We start from the raw sequence: 23,604 nt of genomic DNA on the forward strand, positions 1-23,604 counted from the left end.
CCAGTGGGTATACACTGTAGGCTTGTCTCCCTGACTGTTTATGTTCCCTTTTCTGTGGTTTTCTAATTTAGTCCCTGGCTCTTTGTGGTCTTATGGTACTTCATAACAAAATGCAAATATGCAAACATTTAAATGTAGTCAGAAAAAAGGGCTTAAATGAAATAGCCAAAGTCAAATCCTAAAACTAATTAGGCTACATTTCACATATGTAACTGGATAAAGCTTATAAAAAGCTATTTTATACATTATCACTGAAGCCCATGAGTTGTTAAATTTCTTGTTAAAATTACTTACGTTGCTTACATTAAAGAACAGACTTTATAGTTTCTCTTCTTATCAGTTTCAGTAAATAACATTGATCCTATAAGCTCAACTTGCTGAAGTGCCCACAAATGTAACTTACATCTGGGCAACGTACAAACAGGCTGTGAGGGGGGCTGTTAAAAATATTCTGTTTACAAATATTTGGGGAATGTAGAATTCCTTTGACTCTCTCACATGGAGCTTTGAGCCCCCCTCAGAGCTTTGAGTTTATTAACCACTCTGTGCTTTTTCCTTAGGTGCTTGTGAGTTAAATGAGTTTTGTGTGCCTGATGTATGGGCTCAGGGTTATACATTATCTTTCCACAGGAAAAATGGTCATGGATGTGTGACCGAGCGTGTCGGGACAATGATTTTGCCCTCTGGTAAACTCAGTTAACCCCCATTTGTGAACAACAAGACCCGTTACTATAGAGTTTGGAGATACTATAAGTACCAGAGAGATCTTGAGAGAGAGCAGATTTCGCCTGCAGATCCTCGCAGTCAGCAGCAGGAATTTAGAACCATGGTAAGTTTCTGCAGTGTCTTACAGACTCTGTAATGTCCACTTTTAAAGGTGTGATAGTGTTGCCTATTAGATTCCACAAAGCCTTTTCTAATGTTGATGTGGCCTGGTCTTGCAGCGGGAGTGCCTCTCTGTTCATGTTGGCCAGGCAGGCGTCCAGATGGGAAACGCATGCTGGGAGCTGTACTGCCTGGAGCACGGCATCCAGCCGGATGGTCAGACGCCCAGTGACAAGACAATCGGGGGAGGAGACGACTCCTTCAACACCTTCTTCAGTGAAACCGGGGCTGGAAAACATGTTCCCAGGGCTGTCTTTGTGGACCTGGAACCAACTGTCATTGGTAAAATTTCAATTTTTTAATATAAATTTAAATATATTTATACGTAAAGGATTTGAAAAGTTTTCTCATATACTCATATACAGTTATTTTTCGTGAATATAGATGAAGTCCGTACAGGAACCTACCGGCAGCTCTTCCACCCCGAGCAGCTTATCACTGGAAAAGAAGATGCAGCCAACAACTACGCCCGAGGTCACTACACCATCGGCAAAGAGATCATTGACCTGGTTCTTGACAGAATTCGTAAACTGGTGAGTTTATCTACATGTATTAGTTTAGAGTGTAGTTATGTATGGAGAAAATAGTGCTGTTTTGTTCCCCTGCAGGCTGACCAGTGCACAGGGCTGCAGGGTTTCCTCATCTTCCACTCCTTTGGAGGAGGAACTGGCTCGGGTTTCACCTCTCTGCTCATGGAGCGTCTCTCCGTTGACTACGGCAAGAAGTCAAAGCTAGAATTCGCCATCTATCCAGCTCCTCAAGTGTCCACAGCTGTGGTGGAGCCCTACAACTCCATCCTGACCACCCACACCACCCTGGAGCACTCTGACTGTGCCTTCATGGTGGACAATGAGGCCATCTATGACATCTGCCGCAGGAACCTGGACATCGAGCGTCCCACCTACACCAACCTCAACAGGCTGATTGGTCAGATCGTCTCCTCCATCACCGCCTCCCTTCGCTTTGATGGAGCCTTGAATGTGGACCTGACAGAGTTCCAGACCAACCTGGTGCCCTACCCTCGCATCCACTTCCCTCTGGCCACCTATGCCCCTGTTATCTCAGCAGAGAAGGCCTATCACGAGCAGCTCTCTGTAGCTGAGATCACCAATGCCTGCTTCGAGCCAGCCAATCAGATGGTGAAGTGTGACCCTCGCCATGGAAAGTACATGGCCTGCTGCCTTCTGTACCGTGGTGACGTGGTTCCTAAAGAAGTGAACGCCGCCATTGCCACCATCAAGACGAAACGCACCATTCAGTTTGTGGACTGGTGTCCTACAGGTTTCAAGGTGGGCATCAACTACCAGCCCCCCACCGTGGTTCCTGGAGGAGACCTGGCCAAGGTGCAGAGAGCAGTGTGCATGCTGAGCAACACCACTGCCATCGCAGAGGCCTGGGCTCGACTCGACCACAAGTTCGATCTGATGTACGCCAAGAGGGCCTTCGTCCACTGGTATGTGGGAGAGGGAATGGAGGAAGGAGAGTTCTCAGAGGCCAGAGAGGACATGGCTGCCCTGGAGAAGGATTATGAGGAGGTGGGAACCGACAGCATCGGCGATGAGGGAGAGGGGGAGGAGTAATACGTTTTAGTTTTGCATAATGATATCATTATTGTATTTCAGCAGTGAGCAATGCCATATTGGTTTTTTATATATATGTGTGTGCATGTGTGTGCAAAAATAAACCAAGAGTGCAAAGCATTTGTCTGTCTGTGCATTTCAGTTTCTCCCACTATATGTGTCTCCTCCAGCAATGTGCATGTTTGCTGTTGAACTATAATGACTTGTCTGTTGTTGTCAGCTGACACCTGAAAGCAAACAAGGCCTGAGAGAACAGTAACTAGGGAAACCAAGTGTGAGCATGTTCTTGGAAACCTTAGGTGGTAGTTTGTGGTTACAGCTCTAGGGTTACCAGCAGATGCACGGGTGAAAGATTTAACAGTTCCCAACAATAGATTACACGGGTAATAGCACACAAGGTTTACACAAAAACATCTTCTAAGGAAAACAGGTTTCTGAAAAGGCATCAGTAGACAGTAAATCTGTACTTTAGAGGATTGGTTCTGAAATTCATTTTGGGTTATAAACTTCCTAAAGCACTTTAGTCAATATAATATGTCCATTTAGAAACTGGGGAAGTTCTTGTTAAACCTAACCTGTTAACTTCCTCCAGTTCACCAACAACCCTCTTAGGTGTAGGGTTACACTGTATAGTTTTATTTAATTCAATCTTATTTATATAGCACCAAATCACAATCGCCTGATGATACTTTAGATTGTTCCTTCAGAACAAGCTGTGGGTGATGGGAGGAAGACATTCTAGTTTCAGAAACTAAAAGATATTACTTTTTAGATCTTACATATTCTGGCCTACTGGCAAATGATTTCTATCTGGGTAAAAGAAACTACCTCTACCACAAACAGGTTACTGGTGACCTGGTGGTTTTTAAGAAATTAATCTTTTGAGGAAAATTCCTTAGGAAAACATAATCCTTTGTTAATCTCCAGCCTCAGGTATTGCATTTATCCGGTTTTCTCAATAGTACCACCATACTCCCCTTTTCTTTCTCCTGTGTACATAGCTGAAAGCTCTGAACTGAGACCTACTGGAAAAGAAACGGTGATCTCAAATGTCAGCTGGCTTTGAGGAAAGCGTGTTGCAATGTTTTCCTTGGGGAATATGCTGCCTTTGCATTGCAAATGAATCTTGACTAAAGTGGTGATGCAACGGTGAGCTGTAACAAAAGCCTATTCATTCACTCTGGGGAGGTATCCGTTATCATTCATTTGCAAGATTAGAAAACCCAGGCTGCCAATGTGTCACTTCAACATGACCAAACTTCTAATTTGAGCAGTATTTCATTAAAGAAGTAATGCTTGACACAGAAACTTTTTTTTTAAATTAAAGAGTTATGAGTTAGAGCCATCCACAGATAAATGTTTCCATCATATTTAAATTTTTCATTCAGATCTGAACCACAAGGTACTGACTGCACAGACAGAACAGCAGATTTACCTTAAATCTAACATGAAAAATTAGGTGAGGTGACACAGTTATGGGCCAAATATTTCACTGTTGGTTACTTGTGTGTATAACAACAGCTTTAGTACCTTCTGTTTGTACAGTGGGTTTTCTTTTTTGTGTTCTGCACCCTCATTTGTTATTGAAGGAGCTGGTGTTTGCTTCTTCAGCTCCTCCAGTTACCACAACATTGCAGGCTGTTGCTTGGTGATGCTTGGCTATAAAGCAGCTTACTGCACTCGCATTTCACACACAATATCCCCAGCCACTCCTCTCAAGTGAACAAGGGACTCCTCAAAGCTCCAAAAATATGGTGAGAAGCCTTTCATTTTCTTTTTAAGTTCCTCTGTTGAACAGCTTCGGATGATTTCTGAGAGAAAAAAACCTCTCACAGGGACATTGGGTGTATAAAATGGAGTGTGATTTTTTATTTATTTATTTATTAGTTTATCTCTTTCTTGGAGTATTTATTCTTTCCAAATGCCTCCTGTATTTTTCTGCATCTTACTAAGTTTGGACCCCCTTTCAGTTTACTTCCTGTTTTATTTTGAAGGTTATATTCTGGTGTGGTTTTCTTTGTTTCCCATTCCTTTCTTTGTTCTTTTCTGATCTTTCTTAAATGTCTGATTAAATTCACCTCTTCCTTTTAGCCAATAAAAATAAGTTTAAAAAAAAAAACTATTCTGAAACCAAAACTGATTCAAATGATATTTTTTTATTAACCAAGTAATTAAAATTAAATCCAAATGTATAGGAAATGTCTTTAGTTTTCTTCTTTAGTTTCAAATTTGGTCAAATGTGTCAACATATCAAGCACTGAAACTGGCATGTCTACATGACAGTATTCATGATGGTATGAGAGTGGTTTATTTTAATACGCTTTCTAAACTTCTTAAACCCCCACTACAATAAATGCCCCAGTTAATTTGTGAAAAAACTAAAACACTGAAACAAAAAATTTAAAAACAATAAAGACTAAACTGAAATGAGCAGGCCATTCTAAAGACTAACTGCAAATAAAGTGAATTGAAAACAAAAAAAGATGAAAACATAAATAAATAACAGTAAGTAGTGATAAATTTGTACATCTATAATAACTCTGATATATAGTCTGTGCATATGCCTTTGTCAGTTCATTTGAGATGTTTTTCCTGCCATTGTAGTACAGACCTTTGTGTTCTTTAAGTTACCAATAAAAAGTCCCCTTTTGATGCTACAAAATACAACAGAATTTCTGTCTGCCATTGGGGTTGTTTTCTGTTGAATAATCTCCTCTGATTAGTGTATTAAAGCTGGACAGAAAATCTGTGACAAAGACATTAAAATGTAGCTTTTACTTCAGATCTTTGTTTGACATTTGAACCACTTGTTCTTGCAGCGTGAGTGTATCTCTGTCCATGTTGGCCAAGCCGGTGCCCAGATAGGCAATGCATGCTGGGAGCTGTACTGCCTGGAGCACGGCATCCAGCCGGATGGTCAGATGCCCAGTGACAAGACCATTGGAGGAGGAGATGACTCCTTCAACACCTTCTTCAGTGAAACGGGAGCTGGAAAACATGTTCCCAGGGCTGTCTTTGTGGACCTGGAACCAACTGTCATTGGTAAGAATGCAGGAATAACTAGAGAGTGATAAATTAAGTGTCAAACCAAACCACCATTCCTAATCTTTGAGTATACTCTCAATGTCTTCCAAATACAGATGAAGTCCGTACAGGAACCTACCGCCAGCTCTTCCACCCCGAGCAGCTCATCACTGGAAAGGAAGATGCAGCCAACAACTACGCCCGAGGTCACTACACCATCGGGAAAGAGATCATTGACCTGGTTCTTGACAGAATTCGTAAACTGGTGAGTTTATCACTTGTAATGTCATGAGTTAAAATTTCCAGTGTAACTAGTAACAATAAAAAGATTTATTTTCTACCACCAGGCTGACCAGTGCACAGGGCTGCAGGGTTTCCTCATCTTCCACTCCTTTGGAGGAGGAACTGGCTCGGGTTTCACCTCTCTGCTCATGGAGCGTCTCTCCGTTGACTACGGCAAGAAGTCAAAGCTAGAATTCGCCATCTATCCAGCTCCTCAAGTGTCCACAGCTGTGGTGGAGCCCTACAACTCCATCCTGACCACCCACACCACCCTGGAGCACTCTGACTGTGCCTTCATGGTGGACAATGAGGCCATCTATGACATCTGCCGCAGGAACCTGGACATCGAGCGTCCCACCTACACCAACCTCAACAGGCTGATTGGTCAGATCGTCTCCTCCATCACCGCCTCCCTTCGCTTCGATGGAGCCTTGAACGTGGACCTGACAGAGTTCCAGACCAACCTGGTGCCCTACCCTCGCATCCACTTCCCTCTAGCCACCTATGCCCCTGTTATCTCAGCAGAGAAGGCCTATCACGAGCAGCTCTCTGTAGCTGAGATCACCAATGCCTGCTTCGAGCCGGCCAATCAGATGGTGAAGTGTGACCCTCGCCATGGGAAGTACATGGCCTGCTGCCTTCTGTACCGTGGTGATGTGGTACCCAAAGATGTGAATGCCGCCATTGCCACCATCAAGACGAAACGCACCATTCAGTTTGTGGACTGGTGTCCTACAGGTTTCAAGGTGGGCATCAACTACCAGCCCCCCACCGTGGTTCCTGGAGGAGACCTGGCCAAAGTGCAGAGAGCCGTGTGCATGCTGAGCAACACCACTGCCATCGCAGAGGCCTGGGCTCGACTCGACCACAAGTTCGATCTGATGTATGCCAAGAGGGCCTTCGTCCACTGGTATGTGGGAGAGGGAATGGAGGAGGGAGAGTTCTCAGAGGCCAGAGAGGACATGGCTGCCCTGGAGAAGGATTATGAGGAGGTGGGAACTGACAGCATCGGCGATGAAGGAGAGGAAGAGGGGGAGGAGTTTTAAAGCTAAATTAATCAATGAGATCAAGTCTAAGTTTCTTTCAAACAAACTGAGCTGCACATTCCTGTAGGTTTTAGACAATAATCTGACAAAAGCTTTGTTTGTAGCACAGTAAAGCCTTTTGTTGCTCCTTCAGTTCTGTGAAATTAAAACTACTACCTATAAGCCTTTCAAAGTTGGCAAGCACCTCGACATTTGCATTGTTGTATAATATTCTTAGACCCTAGTTTCCACTCTACAATCCTCTGTTTGCAGTGACAAGATATCATGTTTACCGTGTGTCTTTTTCTTGAGACATTAAACTGACAAGTCTTTGTCTAATCATGCTGCACAACTCAAGCTTTATTTGCCCTTCCTGAATAGCCTGAATATCTAAATCTTACGCACCAAAAAAACAACGACCCAGGATTAGACCTGCTTTCCCTGTAGTGTTTGCTCTTCATCCATAAAGAATAAATGTGAGGTAATCACTTGTTGCAGTTTATTTATTCATATGTTTTGGAACAAATATGTCATTATGTTGTCTTAAGGAGGTTTTCTTTGTCATTATTTGAAAGGGAAGCTGAACGAAAGAATGCATGTTTGCGAGCTTTTTACATTTTATATGACATATCTCAGAAATAAGTTTAAAAACCCTTAAATGACTGCAATTAAAAATAGTATAAAAATATTTTTTTTTAATCGCTAAAATTAACAACGGGATGTGAAGAAACAACCACTTAGAATTCACGTCCTAGTTGTGTTCATTTTGGTGAGGAGATATTAAGTGAGTGTAACCTTTGTTTTACAAGGTAATTCATGAACAACACGTCCTGAGTTGAAATGGCAGCCTGGCAAAAGACAAAGGTTATTGGGAAAAAGGGGGTAAGAATCAAAGGAAAAAAGTAAACACTTTTTAAAAGCATTTTTTTTTAAGTTAAAAGTGTCTAGGTATAAGACACACTTGTATGAATGTGTTTGTGGGTGAAGCTTATAGCAGAAAAGCACTTTGAGTGCTCAAAGTAGATACCAGAGAATGTCTCATAACACCCACTTTACCTGGTGGTAAAAGTTTTAATCAAATTCTTTAGAGGGTAATTACAACAAAAGTTAAAAAGTCAGTTATATGTCATCACTACAATAATGTCAGTTCAACTTTCTTTGTTTTCCCTAAAGAAAAAAAAAGCAAGAGTTAATGCACCTTAATTTCAGTTTTTCAAATGATTTAAAGTATTTTTCATCTGGCTCTCTGAGCCCAACTAATATTTAAAACTTTATTTCAAAGCCTGATGGACAAATATTGTAGGCAACGGTGGCTTTTAATTCACCTTTTATCCAGACTATCTTTTTTGTTTCTGTCTTAACACGAAATGTGAAGACACGTTTAGAGCTGAAAAGACGACATATTGAAAGACGAGATACAAAATCGGACCATATGTGAATGCAGCACTACCCAACGTTCGTTCCCGCCAACAGGAAATTCAAACCTTCGGTTTGGCTACGCCCCCTCAAAAAGTATAAATAAGACCGGCTGCTCTTCCGCTCTTCAGTCCTGCCTTCACCAACCGATTCTTCAACGTCGGGTCGAAGGAGAAAACAGCACAAAAATGGTAAGCTTAGTAAACGTTTGTCGGTTTTTTTAAAATAACGTTGCTTGCTTTCTTTTTAAGTCACATAATGACGGGTGTTACAATAAACGCAAGGTTTTTGTTAAAAAAAATAAATGATTAAAAAAAACTGCCAAGCGCTATGGACTAATTTATTTAAATCTTAAAATATAGCTCTAAGTAAAAGTATTTTGAATATATTTTTTTTAAAAAAATTCTGTTTTGTGTACGCATGTGCGCACTTAACATTATGTGACGTGGAAGCAGGCCAAACTGCTGGCGCAGTTAAAACTAAAGAGACAAAAAAAGAGTGCAGATCAAACCCCACGAGTTCGTAATAAAAAAGACGTTTTAAAGAAATAGAAATGGCCTGTAACGGTCGTGTGCACACGTGTCATGTCTTTCTGTAAGCGGTCGTGCTGAAACTGAAACTTCTGGGTTTTTTTTTTTTTTTAACTGGCGCCATTAGATAACGCCCTGTCCGTGAACGTTACACAGAGGTGGGGATCAGAGTGGGGGCAGGGAGCAGAGCTGCTTCCGCTCTGAATGGATTTTTTTTTTCTTTCAAAACTCTACTGCCCGCAGGGTGATTTTTAATGATCTGCTGTTTTTGGGAGGGGTCACCCTGCCATGTTGGAGCTCATCAGGCATGCGGAAAGCCCTACCTAAGGGTAAAACTGCTGCTCGGATGTTCCGGTGTTGTGCCAAAAAGTGATTGTCTGCCAAAAACTGATTTCCAGTGTTTCTGTGTATTTTTTATGTGTAATATCTTTACGTATGTTCGTAAATAGACTTCGGTGAACAGGGGATACAAAGGGGTTGCATAAAGAATTAAAAAATTATCTGTTTTTTAAGTATCTTTACAACTTGTACTTACATTATAGCCAATCCGGTCCTTTATCCCCATTTAAAATATTTTTACAGAACTATTGTAATATTTGCTGCCATTTCTGCTGTCCTGTTGGGCAACTTACTCTTACAAAATACATTTTTAATGTTAATGAGATTTTTTTTTTTTTTTTTTACTGCATAAATAAAGGTTATATAAAAGTCGCTGCCAAAAACTGATTGCGGCTTGTATCTTGTTACACGAATGTTGTTTGTGGCTCAAGATGACTTTATGTCAAGGGATGCATTTGACATATGTTTAACATATTATAGCCCAACAAGTTACTTATAGCACTTTAAATATGAGCAATTGCGTTTTGGCAAATACCGGAAATCAGTTTTTGGCAGACAATCACTTTTTGGCACAACACCGGCATGTCCTGACACTGCACTGAAGTTAATCTTTTTTCCTTTCACACTCTACAATTGAATGTGTCTTGTTTCCAAAAATCTTACAAATGAAATTACTAAGTCTTCTGAATTAAACATTTTTAAATAAATGTTAATGTTTTATGTCATTAAACATTCAGACACTTATCTCTAACCACCTACACCACTTTGTTTTTCATTTCAGAATTATTATTTTTTGATCGTACTTTAACCCACGAGTTTACTCACTATATAGAGGGTAATATTCTCAACGCCTTTGTTACTTGCTTTAATAAAGAACCTAAACCTTCAATAAGACTAATGGGAAGTTAGTTTTTTAAATCGGGTCTAGATACTTACAGAAACTTTAAAGTTCAGTCAAATTGATTAGTACAATTAGTTACACCTTTGTTAGTATCACATTCAACTCTCTTTTTGCTTCTGAGGGTTCTTGATTAAAAAGACTTTGAGAAACAACCACACGAAGGATGGAAATGGACATAACCAGGAAACCACTTTAATCTGGATTCCAACAGCTCATTTCCAAATATAGGAAAATAAAACTGTCGGTTCACCTTTTTAGACTTTCTGTTGGATTAAAATCTTTCAGTGTTTGGAAATGGTGCAAATATTTACAAAGCCCTGTTGTTCACGAGAACATGCAAGTTTATTACTACCTTAAAAAGCTTTGACCTTCCTCAAAAGTAAAATAATCTGGACTGTAATTAGAGTAATAGTATACTTTTCCTGTTTATGATCTGCTGTGTATTTGCTAACCAAGATCAAAATATTAAAACTGATATGGTGCCCTATTAACCAGGGTTTTTCATGCACTCAACCAAATGCAAATAACCAGTTTTGGCAACAAGGTTACTTATTCAAACATACATGACAGTCATAAATATTTGATCATTTATAGACTGCCTTAAAATGCAGTTCTGTGATAAACATTGTAAATGCAAAGCAAGAGCTAGGCTAACTCATCTTTTCCTCTGCTCTTCCACAGCGTGAGTGTATTTCAATGCACGTCGGCCAGGCCGGAGCCCAAATGGGCAATGCATGCTGGGAGCTGTACTGCCTGGAGCATGGCATCCAGCCGGACGGTCAAATGCCCAGTGACAAAACTATCGGAGGAGGCGACGACTCCTTCAACACCTTCTTCAGTGAGACTGGCGCTGGCAAACATGTTCCCAGAGCAATCTTTGTGGACTTGGAGCCGACAGTCATTGGTAAATATTTCTAAATGTGCAGCTTGGTCCCTTATTTTAAAACCAGTTGTGTATGAGAAAGTTTAAATTAATGTTGAAGTTCCCCACAAATGACTACAGATGAGCAAAAAGTCAGTAAGGTACACATCATTCTCCAGTATATTTGCAACTTCACCAGATAACAAGAGATCGATCCCCTTTCTGTGCCATTTTCTTCAATCTGCTTTGATCCTTTCCCTGCTGATACCAACACTGCTGGCTCTGAGCTCTGGATTACATTAGCCACTTTACTTTTGTTGCCGTCATTAGGAACATTTTTGTCATGTTCTCTGACTTCGTATCACTCAATCAGTGGAACAGCCTCTTGATGTTTATCGAAGTTTCCCCTAACTGTCAAATTCATATTTGGTCAGACAGGTTTTACTACAAAAATCTGGCTTTCTTCTGACTAATGCTACCAATCTTCCATTTGCTATTTATTCGTGATGTCATTTCCATTTTGTTAAACTCCTGCACAGTTGGTGTGGAGCACTCATAATTTTGTTGTACATGTACCATGACAATAAAGGGCTATTCTAATAGAATAGAACAGAATAGCTAGTTGGCTGCTCACTGTTGGTGCTAGCAGCATAAGTGAGGCACTTGAAAGCAAAACTAAGACCCACATGCTTTGGTTTTAGCCTTCACATAGGAATTGGTCCAAAGGCTCTTGGAGGCAGTTGCAAAAGTCAGAGTTTTTCATTTTTAAGTTGGGTTGCCATCCATTATGACTTGGGCAATAAAAGTGAGTGTTGACTCACAATTTTTTCAAATTAAATAAATGTGGTCGAGTTACTTTAAGTTTCTTGTAGGAAGCCACTTCATAACCCCTCAGTAAATGGTCTAAAATAGGCTTAAATATAGCTTCATTCTGAATAAATGATTTTACTCATAGCATAAATTTTTGCAGCTTTGGACACAAATATAAGAAAGGCGCCCAGTGTTTCATGATGAAGTGGAGCCACCACTAAAGGTCTATTTGTTTGTTCCTCAGATGAAGTCCGTACAGGAACCTACCGCCAGCTTTTCCACCCCGAGCAGCTCATCACTGGAAAGGAAGACGCAGCCAACAACTACGCCCGAGGTCACTACACAGTGGGTAAAGAGATCATTGACCTGGTTCTTGACAGGACTCGCAAACTGGTGAGCACAAATCTTTGGAACAAGTTAAAGCTGGTGCTTTTAATAAGACTTGAGGGTTAACGTTTCAGACACTTTTATTTTCCAGGCTGACCAGTGCACAGGGCTGCAGGGTTTCCTCATCTTCCACTCCTTTGGAGGAGGAACCGGCTCCGGTTTCACCTCTCTGCTCATGGAGCGTCTCTCTGTTGACTACGGCAAGAAGTCAAAGTTGGAGTTTGCAGTTTACCCAGCTCCTCAAGTGTCCACAGCCGTGGTGGAGCCCTACAACTCCATCCTGACCACCCACACCACCCTGGAGCACTCTGACTGTGCCTTCATGGTGGACAATGAGGCCATCTATGACATCTGCCGCAGGAACCTGGACATCGAGCGTCCCACCTACACCAACCTCAACAGGCTGATTGGTCAGATCGTCTCCTCCATCACCGCCTCCCTTCGCTTCGATGGAGCCTTGAACGTGGACCTGACAGAGTTCCAGACCAACTTGGTGCCCTACCCTCGCATCCACTTCCCTCTGGCCACCTATGCCCCTGTTATCTCAGCAGAGAAGGCCTATCACGAGCAGCTCTCTGTGGCTGATATCACCAATGCCTGCTTCGAGCCGGCCAATCAGATGGTGAAGTGTGACCCTCGCCATGGAAAGTACATGGCCTGCTGCCTCCTGTACCGTGGTGATGTAGTACCCAAAGATGTCAATTCAGCCATTGCCACCATCAAGACAAAACGCACCATTCAGTTTGTGGACTGGTGTCCTACAGGCTTCAAGGTGGGCATCAACTACCAGCCCCCCACCGTGGTTCCTGGAGGAGACCTGGCCAAGGTGCAGAGAGCAGTGTGCATGCTGAGCAACACCACCGCCATCGCAGAGGCCTGGGCTCGACTCGACCACAAGTTCGATCTGATGTACGCCAAGAGGGCCTTCGTCCACTGGTATGTGGGAGAGGGAATGGAGGAGGGAGAGTTCTCAGAGGCCAGAGAGGACATGGCTGCCCTGGAGAAGGATTATGAGGAGGTGGGAACCGACAGTGTTGGAGAGGAGGACGAAGGCGAGGAGTACTAGGCTTCTGGAAGGTCCATTTGCTGATTGCTGTAGTTCAGTGTTTACAAAGCAATATTGGACTTGTATCTTTCTGCAGTTCTGCACATTCCAGCCAGCAATGCATTTATTCCAAATAAAACCACAATAAAGTTATACTTTGTCTGTGTTTACTTTGGGTCGGAATGAATGCAATCTCTCAAGTTGTAATGTGTACATTCTATGAAACATGAAGTTCAGAGAATTAGAGTTTAAGTTTTGTGTGAATTATTTTATTTATTTATTTTGTTTTGTTAAATGTAATCAAAGTAAATGCTTGGAAATGAGTGACTCAAACCTGGTTAGCTGGAAGAAAACTTGCAGAAAAATTAATTTAAACATTTGTAGCTCCAGCTAATCAAATTGAAGAGTCTATAAAAAGCTATTAAAACATGCGAAGAGATCTAAATTTAAAGGATTAAAATGGTGCAAGTATAGCTAAGTGGTATGCATGGATGTAGTTCTACAAAACCGCAATAAAGAACTGGCTGTCGCGAAGCCTCAGACAAAGTCAGAACTCGCATGAAGTATTTGCAGCACTTACACACGAAAAGATTTATTTAAGGTCTTACAGATACAAAATAGCTTTTATTTTTTTCTCTTAGAATAGTTTCTTTTTTTTTTAAGATTTTCTTTTATCTTGCGTGAGGCAACAAACAATATTCAGAGACAAAATCCAAATGGCACAAAGGATGTTAGTTGTGTGAGGAGAGGAAATTAAATGTCAGTCTTCACACTGCATTACAACACTTTTAGAGCATTCAGATGCTTTCAAATACATGTAGACGTAAATATGCATTTTAAATTTAGCTTATTCCTTGAGGCAAAAGTCAATTCATTTCAACAGCTACAACACTTTCAGATTGGATTTCAACAGGTAACAATCAGATTTAAAACTGAAAACCACTTTCAATAGCCACATGATCCAGGTTTAATTTTCATTACTTCTTTCTCCTGAAGGTCCCTGGACACACCCGTGTCAACTATCGAAACAGATTAACTCCTTGCTAAAATCTTCAGTCTCTGTGACTCCTATTAATGCTGTCGTTTGTCAGTAGACAGAAAGAGAAAGGTAGGTTACAAGTCAAGCGCGTGGGTCAAGTCGTTGGGGTCCGTTCATCAGAGCCCTGCTCGATACTGGTTTCACTGGGGCAGAGCTTTGAGAATGGCATTCACCTCCTCAGCAACTGCAGTCAGTGCAAACTCAAACTGGTCCTGGAAAAGAGAAAAGGCCAATTTTCCATTGGTACTCCCCGAAGTTAAAGGAACTTAGCGTAAAGTAGAAAATACTGGAAGCTAAGAAATGCTCAAGTCTGTCTGCAAAAGTATTGTACTCTTATATGCATTTAATGTAAGACTGAAAGACATATCACTGAACACAAAGACTAGTAGCAAAACATCCCATCAAAAGTTTTTGCAACAATAACTGCCCACATTTGAATGAAGTGTGTGGTTAAAACTAGTCCACCAATCAGAGAAAGAACAAAGACATATTTGGACCTAATTGTTCAATTAGAATCATCAAAATGATTTGATGTGACTAACTGATATTACCTTGCCTGATATTACCTTTTATAGAGCTATGATTTTGCTCTATAAAAACCAAGTTAAAATATTAAAACTCCTTCCAACACTAGTTTCAATTAATGTTGGAAACCAGAATAAAACTGAAACCAATTAAAACTAGAAACCTAAATCTAGTTTAAAGTCATGAAGCAGTCTAAAACCAGCTAAAAACTAAACAAAGTCAAAGCTATGCCATAAACCAGTCTAAAACCAGTTAAAATAATGTAGTCACCAAATTCAGATAAAGCTTCTTTTTTTAAACTAGTTTAAGACAGATTTTTTCTTTATTTCTTATTATTCTTCAGAAAAACAAAAAAATGAACCGCAAGTAAATGAAAAGAGAGAAGAGAAACTCACCTTGGTGCGGACCATCCCAGGCCTCTGATCTCGGACATGCTCCAGTGTAGCAGCGATGTCTATCTCTTTCACGCCTGCAAAAAGAGATAGACTGGTTAAACTTTTATTACAAGATTGTTTTTTGTAAGGACTGAGGAAAAGGGCAGACAGACTTTACATACTCTAGAATTATATTACTACAGATGCTGTTGACAGTGATCTGATGGCTTTAAACTACAATGTCCTGAAGATGGAATACAAAAAGAAAATCTTAGATACTACAACCCAGCAGTTCTAGATCCCCAAGAATTCTAGATAATAATACCACAAGTGTTCATCTGTGAAGGCTCTCAGTCTTCCAGGTCATCGTAGTCTAAGGAGCTTGGAAAGAAAAGTGTCTGGACTTCTTTAAGTTTTCTTGAACTTAAAGAAAACTTAATAAAGCCTCTCATCCGAGAAACTTCTTTAGTTCTAAGCGCAATTGGTGGACAGTCCCGGATTTTAAGCCCCCCTACTGATCCTCTACCTAATCACATGAGCCAAGGTGTGAAAATGGGTGTGGGTTCCAATCAGCCAAGGTTTCGGGTGAACCCATAGTAAAACCTAGCCCAACCCTATCGTGATTTATTGAGGTCAAATGGCCCAGGATGTGAGTGGGCGTTAAGGCGTCTGGGAAGGGATCTCATAACTGAATTTTAGATAGCAGACAGTTGGTGTCGTAAAGCCCCGCTCTCTGTTCAAAGATGGTCATTCACAGTGGACATAGATGGCTTATATATAAGTGTTCCAGATAGGGGAGCCCAAGAGTTCTTAGACTATAAATGTGGACAACCCAGTAAAAGACAGAGTTCTCCAATTAGAGATTATGAACTGTATTAAAAATGATCAAGGGGAGTTTAAGTTTTGCGCTAATTTGGTTTGCATTCGTTTGTCTACACTCGTGGAACGGCTTAATTTCCTTTTCTTTCAAAAAGGATGGTCAGTGTATACTCTGCTCAAGGAGATAACAAAGGAATGATCTTTCTTTGGGTCACTTACCTCAGTTAGGCCCCAGTTGCACAGGCCTAGAGATCAATTTATGACTCCCTGAAAAACACTGGTTGGTAGGGGAAAATGTATATTCCCTTTCTAGCTGGAGAGTGGTTGTTGGAGGCAGTTGCCAGGTGAAATCACTCTGCAACACAACCCTCTTTGAGACTGATTTAATTATAAGCAGACTGCTGGGGGGCAAAGTGAAAGTTTTGCCTTTTCACACATTTTAACTCCAGTGATAAGGCACGACTACTTTAAAGGCAAACAAACATGTTTCCAGTTTGTGTCTCACTTATTCTTTTGTAAGAAAGACTTTAACAAACTGCTACAGTCTACTAGTGATCCCTGCAAAGCAAATGCAAGGAGTGTTTTATTCCAGCAACCAGTGTCTAGCACTTCATGACTGTAGCTTTAGAAAATCTATGGGAAAATTTTGTAACATCAACGAAAAAGATTTACTGCTTACAGACAATGACTATGCAGAGAGCCATAGGAAATTTTTTTAGACTAGATCACCAAACCTTTGCAGCAGTTTTATCACATTTGATTGGTAATTCTGCAAATGCAGTTTTTATGTTGTAGTGGTCATTGACATAAACAGCTCTCTCTCCATTTGTATAGATCAGGGCTTTAAAATAACTGCCTGGACGTGTTACACACTACATTCTCATGGAACAAAAACCCACGTGCAGTCATAAATATAAGTGTTTACCTTTAGCCATGCGATTCAGAACCATATCAATCAGTATGTAAGTCCCGGTCCGTCCTGTACCATCACTGTAAGCAAAGAAGAACAAAGGTAAATATTAGACACCACAAAATAAATATGAGAATTTCTTCAATTTACTCAGATAACATCAAACAAAACATCAAACTAGCAAAAACTCAAAATCTTACCAAGTATATTTGTCTTATTTCTAGTCAAAATGATCTCATTACACTTAAAATAAGACACAATCAGCTACAGGGCAACATTTCAGTAAGCTAAAGGAACTTGTTTCAAGACAGTGAATCTTGAAACTAGAGAAAAACTAGAGATTTTTCACTTGTTCCACTGGCAGATTTTTTCACTTAATACAAGATATTTTAGCTTAAAATAAGTGAAAAAATCTGCCAGTGGAACAAGTGAAAAATCTCTAGTTTTTCTCTAGTTTCAAGATTCACTGTCTTGAAACAAGTTCCTTTAGCTTACTGAAATGTTGCCCTGTAGCTGATTGTGTCTTATTTTAAGTGTAATGAGATCATTTTGACTAGAAATAAGACAAATATACTTGGTAAGATTTTGAGTTTTTGCAGTGTACTGTCTACTTAATTAAAGACTAACTACAGATGATAATAAACTCTTTAAAAAGTACTAAAACTAATTGTTTATACTACAGAAGTTCCATGAAAGTTGGTCAAGTGTATACATATGTCACACCGTTTGTGGTATTCAGGGGCAGATTTTAGCAAATATTTACATATCTTGGCATTTGTGTAGTACCTGCAGTGCACGATGATGGGGCAGGATCGTCCTCTGTAGCACTTATTCACCTTCCTGAGGAGAGAGATCATATAGGGAAGTGGGGAAGGAAAGGTTAATAGGATGTAGCAAATGGCCTTTGGTACATGGGGTGCAGGTGGTTATGATTGTGTGGCACACCCAAAATGCATGGCCACTTTTGTGTTAATCATTTAATTTAATTTATTTAATTTGTTTATCAGTTATTTTCTGTGGCTATTAATATCCAAAATGACTTTGACAACATGACCAACCTAACCAGTGCATTATTTTGTCACATAAACTGTATAGAAGGTACAAAGAAATGGAGCAACACCCCAGGCGGAACTATTATTCCAAGACAGGTGCAACCCGGTTGCTTTAGGGGGATGGACTTCCGCCCACGAGTCAGATGCAATCTGAGAGGCAAACCGAGTGCACTGTCTTCATTGATCCTGAACTTTACCTGTGTTTGCAGGGATTTCTTCTTTGTTATTGTGGCACCATTCCTGGGGCCCGTAACAAATTGTGGGGGCTCGTCCGGGATCCACTTCCTGTTGAGTCTTCTAAGGAAGAGGGTCCAGAGATACTAGAACCAGAAAGTCAACGTGAGATGGCATCGCTGTAGCCGAGACGACAGCTGGTGGGTGTCCACAAAGAGAAGTCAAGATCTGTACGAGGGTCTTCACTCCACCAACGGAACTGCACCTCTGTGTCTCATTAGTCGAAGCTCATCATGGCAGCAGCGCGCAAGGAGCTGGTTTGGAGCATCAAAAAGAACTTGTATAAGCTTTCAGGTGCAGAAGCCTATCAGCTCGCAAGGGACCTGGTCACAGACAGCCAGAGTAGTGAATTAGAGTCCACTGATGAAGAAGGTTGTGTGGATTGCATTATCAACTATATGCAGTCAGATGCTTTGTTAAATTCTGAGGATGAGGGAATGAGTCAGTTGCTGGTGCTAAATGATCTTGTATGCAGTATGGTTGAAAATCGTGGCCTATTGAACACTGCTAATGGGGTGGCGCAGCCACTGGAGTCACCAGTTGTTAGTGCTAAGACAGTCGAGCGCACTACAGTGACACATGCTACCTTAGGCCAGTTACCACCAGTTACTAACACTCAACAGCATACCACCCCCTTACTTTCCATCCCCAGAGAGCCTACAACATCACAGCAGACTGACTTTGGTGCACAGGCTCGCACCACCAATCTGAGTCCAACCCAGCCTAGAATCATAAATGATGAGCGGGGTGGAGAGCCACAGCATTTTAGAAATGCAAGTAACACACATCCTAGTGGGGCACACAGTATAGGTGACCCAGTAACACATGCAGCAATACCTCACCCCTCATCACATGTAACCACTGAGAGAATGGTTTCCTTAAAGGACCTCTCTTACCTCCAACGGAGGGAATTTAAGGTACATGGTGGCCAGATTGGGGACCACAATGCTGACATAACTTATAGCAGCATGTGTAAACAGATAGATGAAGGCATTAGAGAGGGTTTCACAGAGACTGAGGTTATCCGGGGTGTACTGAGAATTGTAAAGCCAGGTGTCTTCAAGGATATGCTCATCAACAAAGATGAAATCACTGTGAATGAACTCAAGGGCTTTCTCAGATCACACCTGGGTGAAAAGGCCAGCACTGAATTGTTCCAAGAGCTTATGTGTGCAAGACAGAGTGAACAAGAAACCCCACAACAGTTCTTGTACCGCATGATTGGACTCAAACAGAAGATCCTGTTCCAATCAAAACAGGTCAGTACAGACATTCGTTATGAACCCAAAACTATTCAGGAAGTCTTTCTTCACAGTATCTACCAAGGCCTGGGCACAAAACATACTGACATCAGACAGCAACTAAGGCCACTCCTTTCAAACAGCAACGTCACTGATGAGGAGATTCTCAGACAGGTTATGAAGATGATTAGCGATGAAAATGAACACCAGCGTAGGTTAGGTCATGCCCCCCGTCAAAAAACAACACATACACATAGTGTCCAGGTGGAAGGAGGAGATGTGAGTGCAAACAGTGGGGATAATGATGCGATCCAACAGCTTAGTGCACAAGTAGAGGCTTTGACTAACATGGTTGCGACTTTAATGGGCCAACAAGCGGCAGCTATTCATACAACCCAATCAAAGACTGCACCTTTCCAAACGCCAGGCCAGGACCAATTCCATGGCACCCAACCTCTTGTTAACCAGGCACTCACTCCTCCACCAAGTCAACCTTCAGCTGCAAGGAGAGGTAAAATACCCAGCTGCACCAAATGTATGCAGCAAGGCTCAGAAAACTGTAATCACTGCTTTGTGTGTGGGGATGCCGGGCATAGGGCAATTGGCTGTTTAAAACGAACCAACCAGCCGGGAAACGGGAGCCGGTCTCTGTTGAGGGACAGACAGAGACCATCCCACTCAGTAATGCCCACTAGCAAACTGAGACGTCTGAAGGGAAAGGGAAAAAAAACGCTGCAAAGAAAGCCAGCCCTCCCCACCGAAAAGCCAAGCAGTTACTGACAGTACAGCCCGAACAGTGCCATTGATTGGTAAAAGGAGCCTACTAAATTGTTTTGTCAACGGCTATGCTGTGACAGTACTATTTGATACTGGCTCACAAGTGAGCATCATTGATAGATCCTGGAAGGAGACGTTCATTCCCCAATATGCAGTGAGGCCCTTACAAGAACTTCTTGATCCTGGGGAAAGCCTTGACCTGTGTGCAGCAAATGGACAGCCAATCCCATATGATGGGTGGGTGGAGCTAACAGTTAATCTCCCGGGGAACACCGATCCCAACCTTACAATGGAAGTACCCTTCCTAATCAGCCAGCTCCCCCTCCCCCAGCCACTACTGGGAGCCAATGTCCTCCAAGGGATGATTAATAGTCATAAGTGTGATGCAGATGCACACACTATGATCCTCAGCCTTCTCCGCAAAGCCCTAGGAGTGGAGGAAGAACAGGCAAGAGCCATGGTCAACTTTATCAATCTGCAGAAAGAGTCAAACCACAGTATAACCACCATTAGGGTAGGGAAGGAAAATGTTTATGTTCCACCTGGTAAAACGGTAAATGTGCGATGTAAAGTACCATCTACCTTTGACATTTCCAACCCTGTTGTCCTGTATGAGCCACTAGAGGATAGCGCCACGCTAGAGCAGCTGAGTGTGGGGGAAGGATTGTTGGAAATCAGTAACACCAAACAACCATTTGTTAGAGTGCCAATTTCCAACCACACAAACCAAGTAATCACTCTGCCAAAAAGGTCCCAACTTGGCTCCATCCAACATGTTGCCAAAGTTCTGGAGCCAGGCGAACAGGACGTTGGAGATGGGGGTCCAACACAAGCTTGTGTATTGAAGGCTGAAGTTAATGTGGCCTCTCCTGGTACTCCCCTGCTGACCTGTGGTGACCACCGGTTGACCTCAGTCACCTTAGTTCAGAACAGCAGAGAATAGTCGAGAAAATGTTGAATGAGGAATCAGCTGCTTTTGCACGGGACGGCAGTGACATTGGATGTATACCCTCTCTCCAAATGTCAGTTAGACTCAAAGATGACACCCCAGTCCAAAAGGCTTATGCGTCAGTCCCAAAGCCATTGTACAGGGAGGTTAAAGAATATATACAGGAGCTGCTTGTGAAGGGGTGGATTGTAAAATCACACTCGCCATATGCTGCCCCTATTGTTTGTGTGAGAAAGAAAGACGGATCATTGCGCCTGTGCATTGATTACCGGCTTCTCAACAAAAAGACTGTGCCAGATCGGCACCCCCTCCCCCGCATACAGGACCTGATTGACTCACTCGGAGGCTACAGGTGGTTTTCCATCCTAGATCAGGGCAAGGCTTACCACCAAGGCTTTATCGCGGAGGGGTCCAGGCACCTGACTGCATTCACCACCCCATGGGGCTTATATGAGTGGGTCAGGATCCCGTTTGGCCTTTCTAATGCACCAGCAGCCTTCCAAAGAAGCATGGAGGAAATGTTGGACACACTCAGGGATGAGTGTTGCATCCCTTATCTGGATGATGTGCTATGTTTCTCCAGGTCCTTTGAGGAACATGTTGAGGTCTTGCGGCGTGTACTTCAAGCTCTGCAACGCCATGGAGTTAAGCTCCGCCCTGAGAAATGTGAGCTACTCCGCAAAGAGGTCAGGTATGTAGGCCGCCTGGTGTCGGCAGATGGAGTGAGGATAGACCCAAAGGACCTAGAGGCAGTACAGGCGCTAAAGCAAAAAGCCCCTCAAACAGTCGGTGATGTCAGGCAGCTACTGGGTTTTCTGAGCTACTACCGGGCTTATGTGCAGGACTTCTCCCGCATAGCCAGACCGCTTTATGAATTGCTCAAGACAAACCCCAGCCCACCTCTAACTAACCTTGTAAGAGAAAAGGGGAAGGGGCCGCAGTTATCTTCACGGACTCCAGTAGAGTGGGGCAGCCAACACCAACAGATTCTTGAGCGTCTCATAGACATTCTAACAAGCCCACCAGTGCTAGCCTACCCAGACTTTGATCACCCTTTCATACTGCACACAGACGCATCCCAACAGGGCCTGGGGGCGGTCCTGTACCAGAAACAAGATGATAAGATGAGGGTGATAGGTTATGGGTCACGCACACTGACCCCAGCAGAACAGAATTACCACCTCCATAGTGGGAAACTGGAGTTTCTGGCCTTGAAATGGGCAGTATGTGAAAAATTTGTCGACTACCTGTACTATGCGCCCCATTTCACAGTCTTCACGGACAACAACCCCCTGACCTACATTATGAGCACAGCCAAGCTCAATGCTGTGGGTCATCGCTGGGTGGGGCAGCTTGCCGATTTCCATTTTGAAATCAGGTATCGGCCAGGCAAACAGAACATTGATGCAGACACGCTTTCGCGCTGTCCACTTGATATCAGTGTTTTTATGGATCAGTGCTCAGAAAGACTACCAGAAGAGGCAGTGTGTGCCACCTGGGAGGGAACTAGGACTGCAGAAAAAGGGGATGTAGCATGGGTGGCAGCCCTCAACATAACATCACAACACCAGACACATGCAGACACTGGAACATTTCCAGTCATCAGCTGCAAAGAGCTCTCAGATGAGCAGCGGAAAGATCCTGTTATCAGCAAAATGTTAGAGTTAAAGGAGAATAACAGAGATCTAACTGATGAGGTTCGTAGAACATTGGACAAGTCCACAAGGAAATTGTCACGAGAATGGAGTAGGCTGCAGGTGGAAAATGGCTTACTCTATAGGAAGACTCCCAGCCGAAAGCAGTTAGTCCTGCCTGCCATCTACAAACAAACTGTCCTCTCACACCTCCATGACAACATGGGACATGTTGGTGTGGAAAGAGTCCTTAGCCTAGTAAGAGATCGCTTTTATTGGCCCTTTATGAAGAGAGAGGTTGAGGAATATATCACCAGACGATGTCGTTGCATTAAGCAAAAAAAGCCAGCCTTACCTGACAGGGCACCTATGGGGAGCCTTACATCGAGCTCGCCCCTAGAGCTCGTATGCATTGACTTTCTGCACCTTGAGACCAGCCGGGGTGGGTACGAATACATACTGGTTGTAGTCGACCACTTCACCAGATTCACACAAGCATACCCCACTAAAAACAAGGCTGGAAAGACAGCTGCGGAGCGAATCTTCGGTGACTTCATCCTACGGTTTGGCTATCCAGCTAAGCTTCACCATGATCAGGGCCGGGAGTTTGAGAATGAGTTGTTTAGGACTCTCAGGCAACTGGCCGGTGTAAACCATTCTAGGACTTCCCCATACCACCCACAGGGCAACCCTGCAGAGAGGTTCAATCGGACTCTGCTACAAATGCTCAGGACGTTGGGCGAGAAAGAGAGAGAGAACTGGAAAGATCACCTGTCTCACGTTGTGCACGCATACAACTGCACCAAACATGAGTCCACTGGGTTTTCTCCATATTACCTCCTTTATGGTCGCCATCCACGTCTCCCCGTCGATCTCCTCTTTGGGTTGGTAGCTGCACACTCCAAGTGGATATGCAAAACGATGGAAGGAGAAAATGATCGAAGCGTACAAGATAGCCAGCACG

At 42.5% G+C, this 23,604-nt stretch overlaps 4 protein-coding genes across 6 annotated transcripts in view; 3 read left to right on the forward strand and 1 right to left on the reverse strand.

Moving 5' to 3' along the window:
• Positions 1 to 712: 712 nt before the first annotated feature.
• Positions 713 to 2,585, forward strand: LOC113016293 (tubulin alpha-1A chain-like). The gene is made up of 4 exons (XM_026159027.2): positions 713 to 829; positions 945 to 1,167; positions 1,270 to 1,418; positions 1,494 to 2,585. The coding sequence occupies exons 1-4, from the start codon at positions 827 to 829 to the stop codon at positions 2,463 to 2,465; spliced, it is 1,347 nt and encodes a 448-aa protein (XP_026014812.1). The 5' UTR covers positions 713 to 826; the 3' UTR covers positions 2,466 to 2,585.
• Positions 2,586 to 4,102: 1,517 nt separating this feature from the next.
• On the forward strand, positions 4,103 to 7,284 carry LOC113016055 (tubulin alpha-1A chain-like). The gene is made up of 4 exons (XM_026158539.2): positions 4,103 to 4,219; positions 5,285 to 5,507; positions 5,606 to 5,754; positions 5,837 to 7,284. Exons 1-4 carry the CDS (start codon positions 4,217 to 4,219, stop codon positions 6,815 to 6,817), a joined length of 1,356 nt encoding a protein of 451 aa, XP_026014324.1. The 5' UTR covers positions 4,103 to 4,216; the 3' UTR covers positions 6,818 to 7,284.
• A 441-nt stretch (positions 7,285 to 7,725) lies between these two features.
• Positions 7,726 to 13,239, forward strand: LOC145419231 (tubulin alpha chain-like). The gene is made up of 4 exons (XM_026158540.2): positions 7,726 to 8,403; positions 10,664 to 10,886; positions 11,899 to 12,047; positions 12,133 to 13,239. Exons 1-4 carry the CDS (start codon positions 8,401 to 8,403, stop codon positions 13,105 to 13,107), a joined length of 1,350 nt encoding a protein of 449 aa, XP_026014325.1. The 5' UTR covers positions 7,726 to 8,400; the 3' UTR covers positions 13,108 to 13,239.
• Positions 13,240 to 13,650: 411 nt separating this feature from the next.
• Positions 13,651 to 23,604, reverse strand: part of ptprnb (protein tyrosine phosphatase receptor type Nb) — a 56,529-nt gene continuing 46,575 nt past the window's right edge. For all 3 annotated transcript variants that reach the window (XM_080297018.1, XM_026158534.2, XM_026158533.2), the window contains 4 exons: positions 17,540 to 17,593; positions 16,769 to 16,833; positions 15,046 to 15,119; positions 13,651 to 14,337 (listed from right to left, as the gene is read on the reverse strand). In XM_080297018.1, coding sequence (XP_080153144.1) covers positions 14,266 to 14,337; positions 15,046 to 15,119; positions 16,769 to 16,833; positions 17,540 to 17,593 — 265 coding nt within the window. In that variant the 3' untranslated portion in view covers positions 13,651 to 14,265. The remainder of the gene's footprint in view (positions 14,338 to 15,045; positions 15,120 to 16,768; positions 16,834 to 17,539; positions 17,594 to 23,604) is intronic.

Source organism: Astatotilapia calliptera, chromosome 23 (genome assembly GCF_964374335.1).
Source record: "Astatotilapia calliptera chromosome 23, fAstCal68.1, whole genome shotgun sequence".
Lineage (NCBI taxonomy): Eukaryota > Metazoa > Chordata > Actinopteri > Cichliformes > Cichlidae > Astatotilapia > Astatotilapia calliptera.

Bases quoted from the DNA above. Each gene is read 5' to 3' on its own strand.
- LOC113016293 (XM_026159027.2), top strand. The intron at 1,168-1,269 runs GTAAAATTTCAA...TCGTGAATATAG, and splicing joins CCTGGAACCAACTGTCATTG to ATGAAGTCCGTACAGGAACC. The intron at 1,419-1,493 runs GTGAGTTTATCT...GTTCCCCTGCAG, and splicing joins TTGACAGAATTCGTAAACTG to GCTGACCAGTGCACAGGGCT.
- LOC113016055 (XM_026158539.2), top strand. The intron at 5,508-5,605 runs GTAAGAATGCAG...TTCCAAATACAG, and splicing joins CCTGGAACCAACTGTCATTG to ATGAAGTCCGTACAGGAACC. The intron at 5,755-5,836 runs GTGAGTTTATCA...TTCTACCACCAG, and splicing joins TTGACAGAATTCGTAAACTG to GCTGACCAGTGCACAGGGCT.
- LOC145419231 (XM_026158540.2), top strand. The intron at 10,887-11,898 runs GTAAATATTTCT...TTTGTTCCTCAG, and splicing joins CTTGGAGCCGACAGTCATTG to ATGAAGTCCGTACAGGAACC. The intron at 12,048-12,132 runs GTGAGCACAAAT...TTTATTTTCCAG, and splicing joins TTGACAGGACTCGCAAACTG to GCTGACCAGTGCACAGGGCT.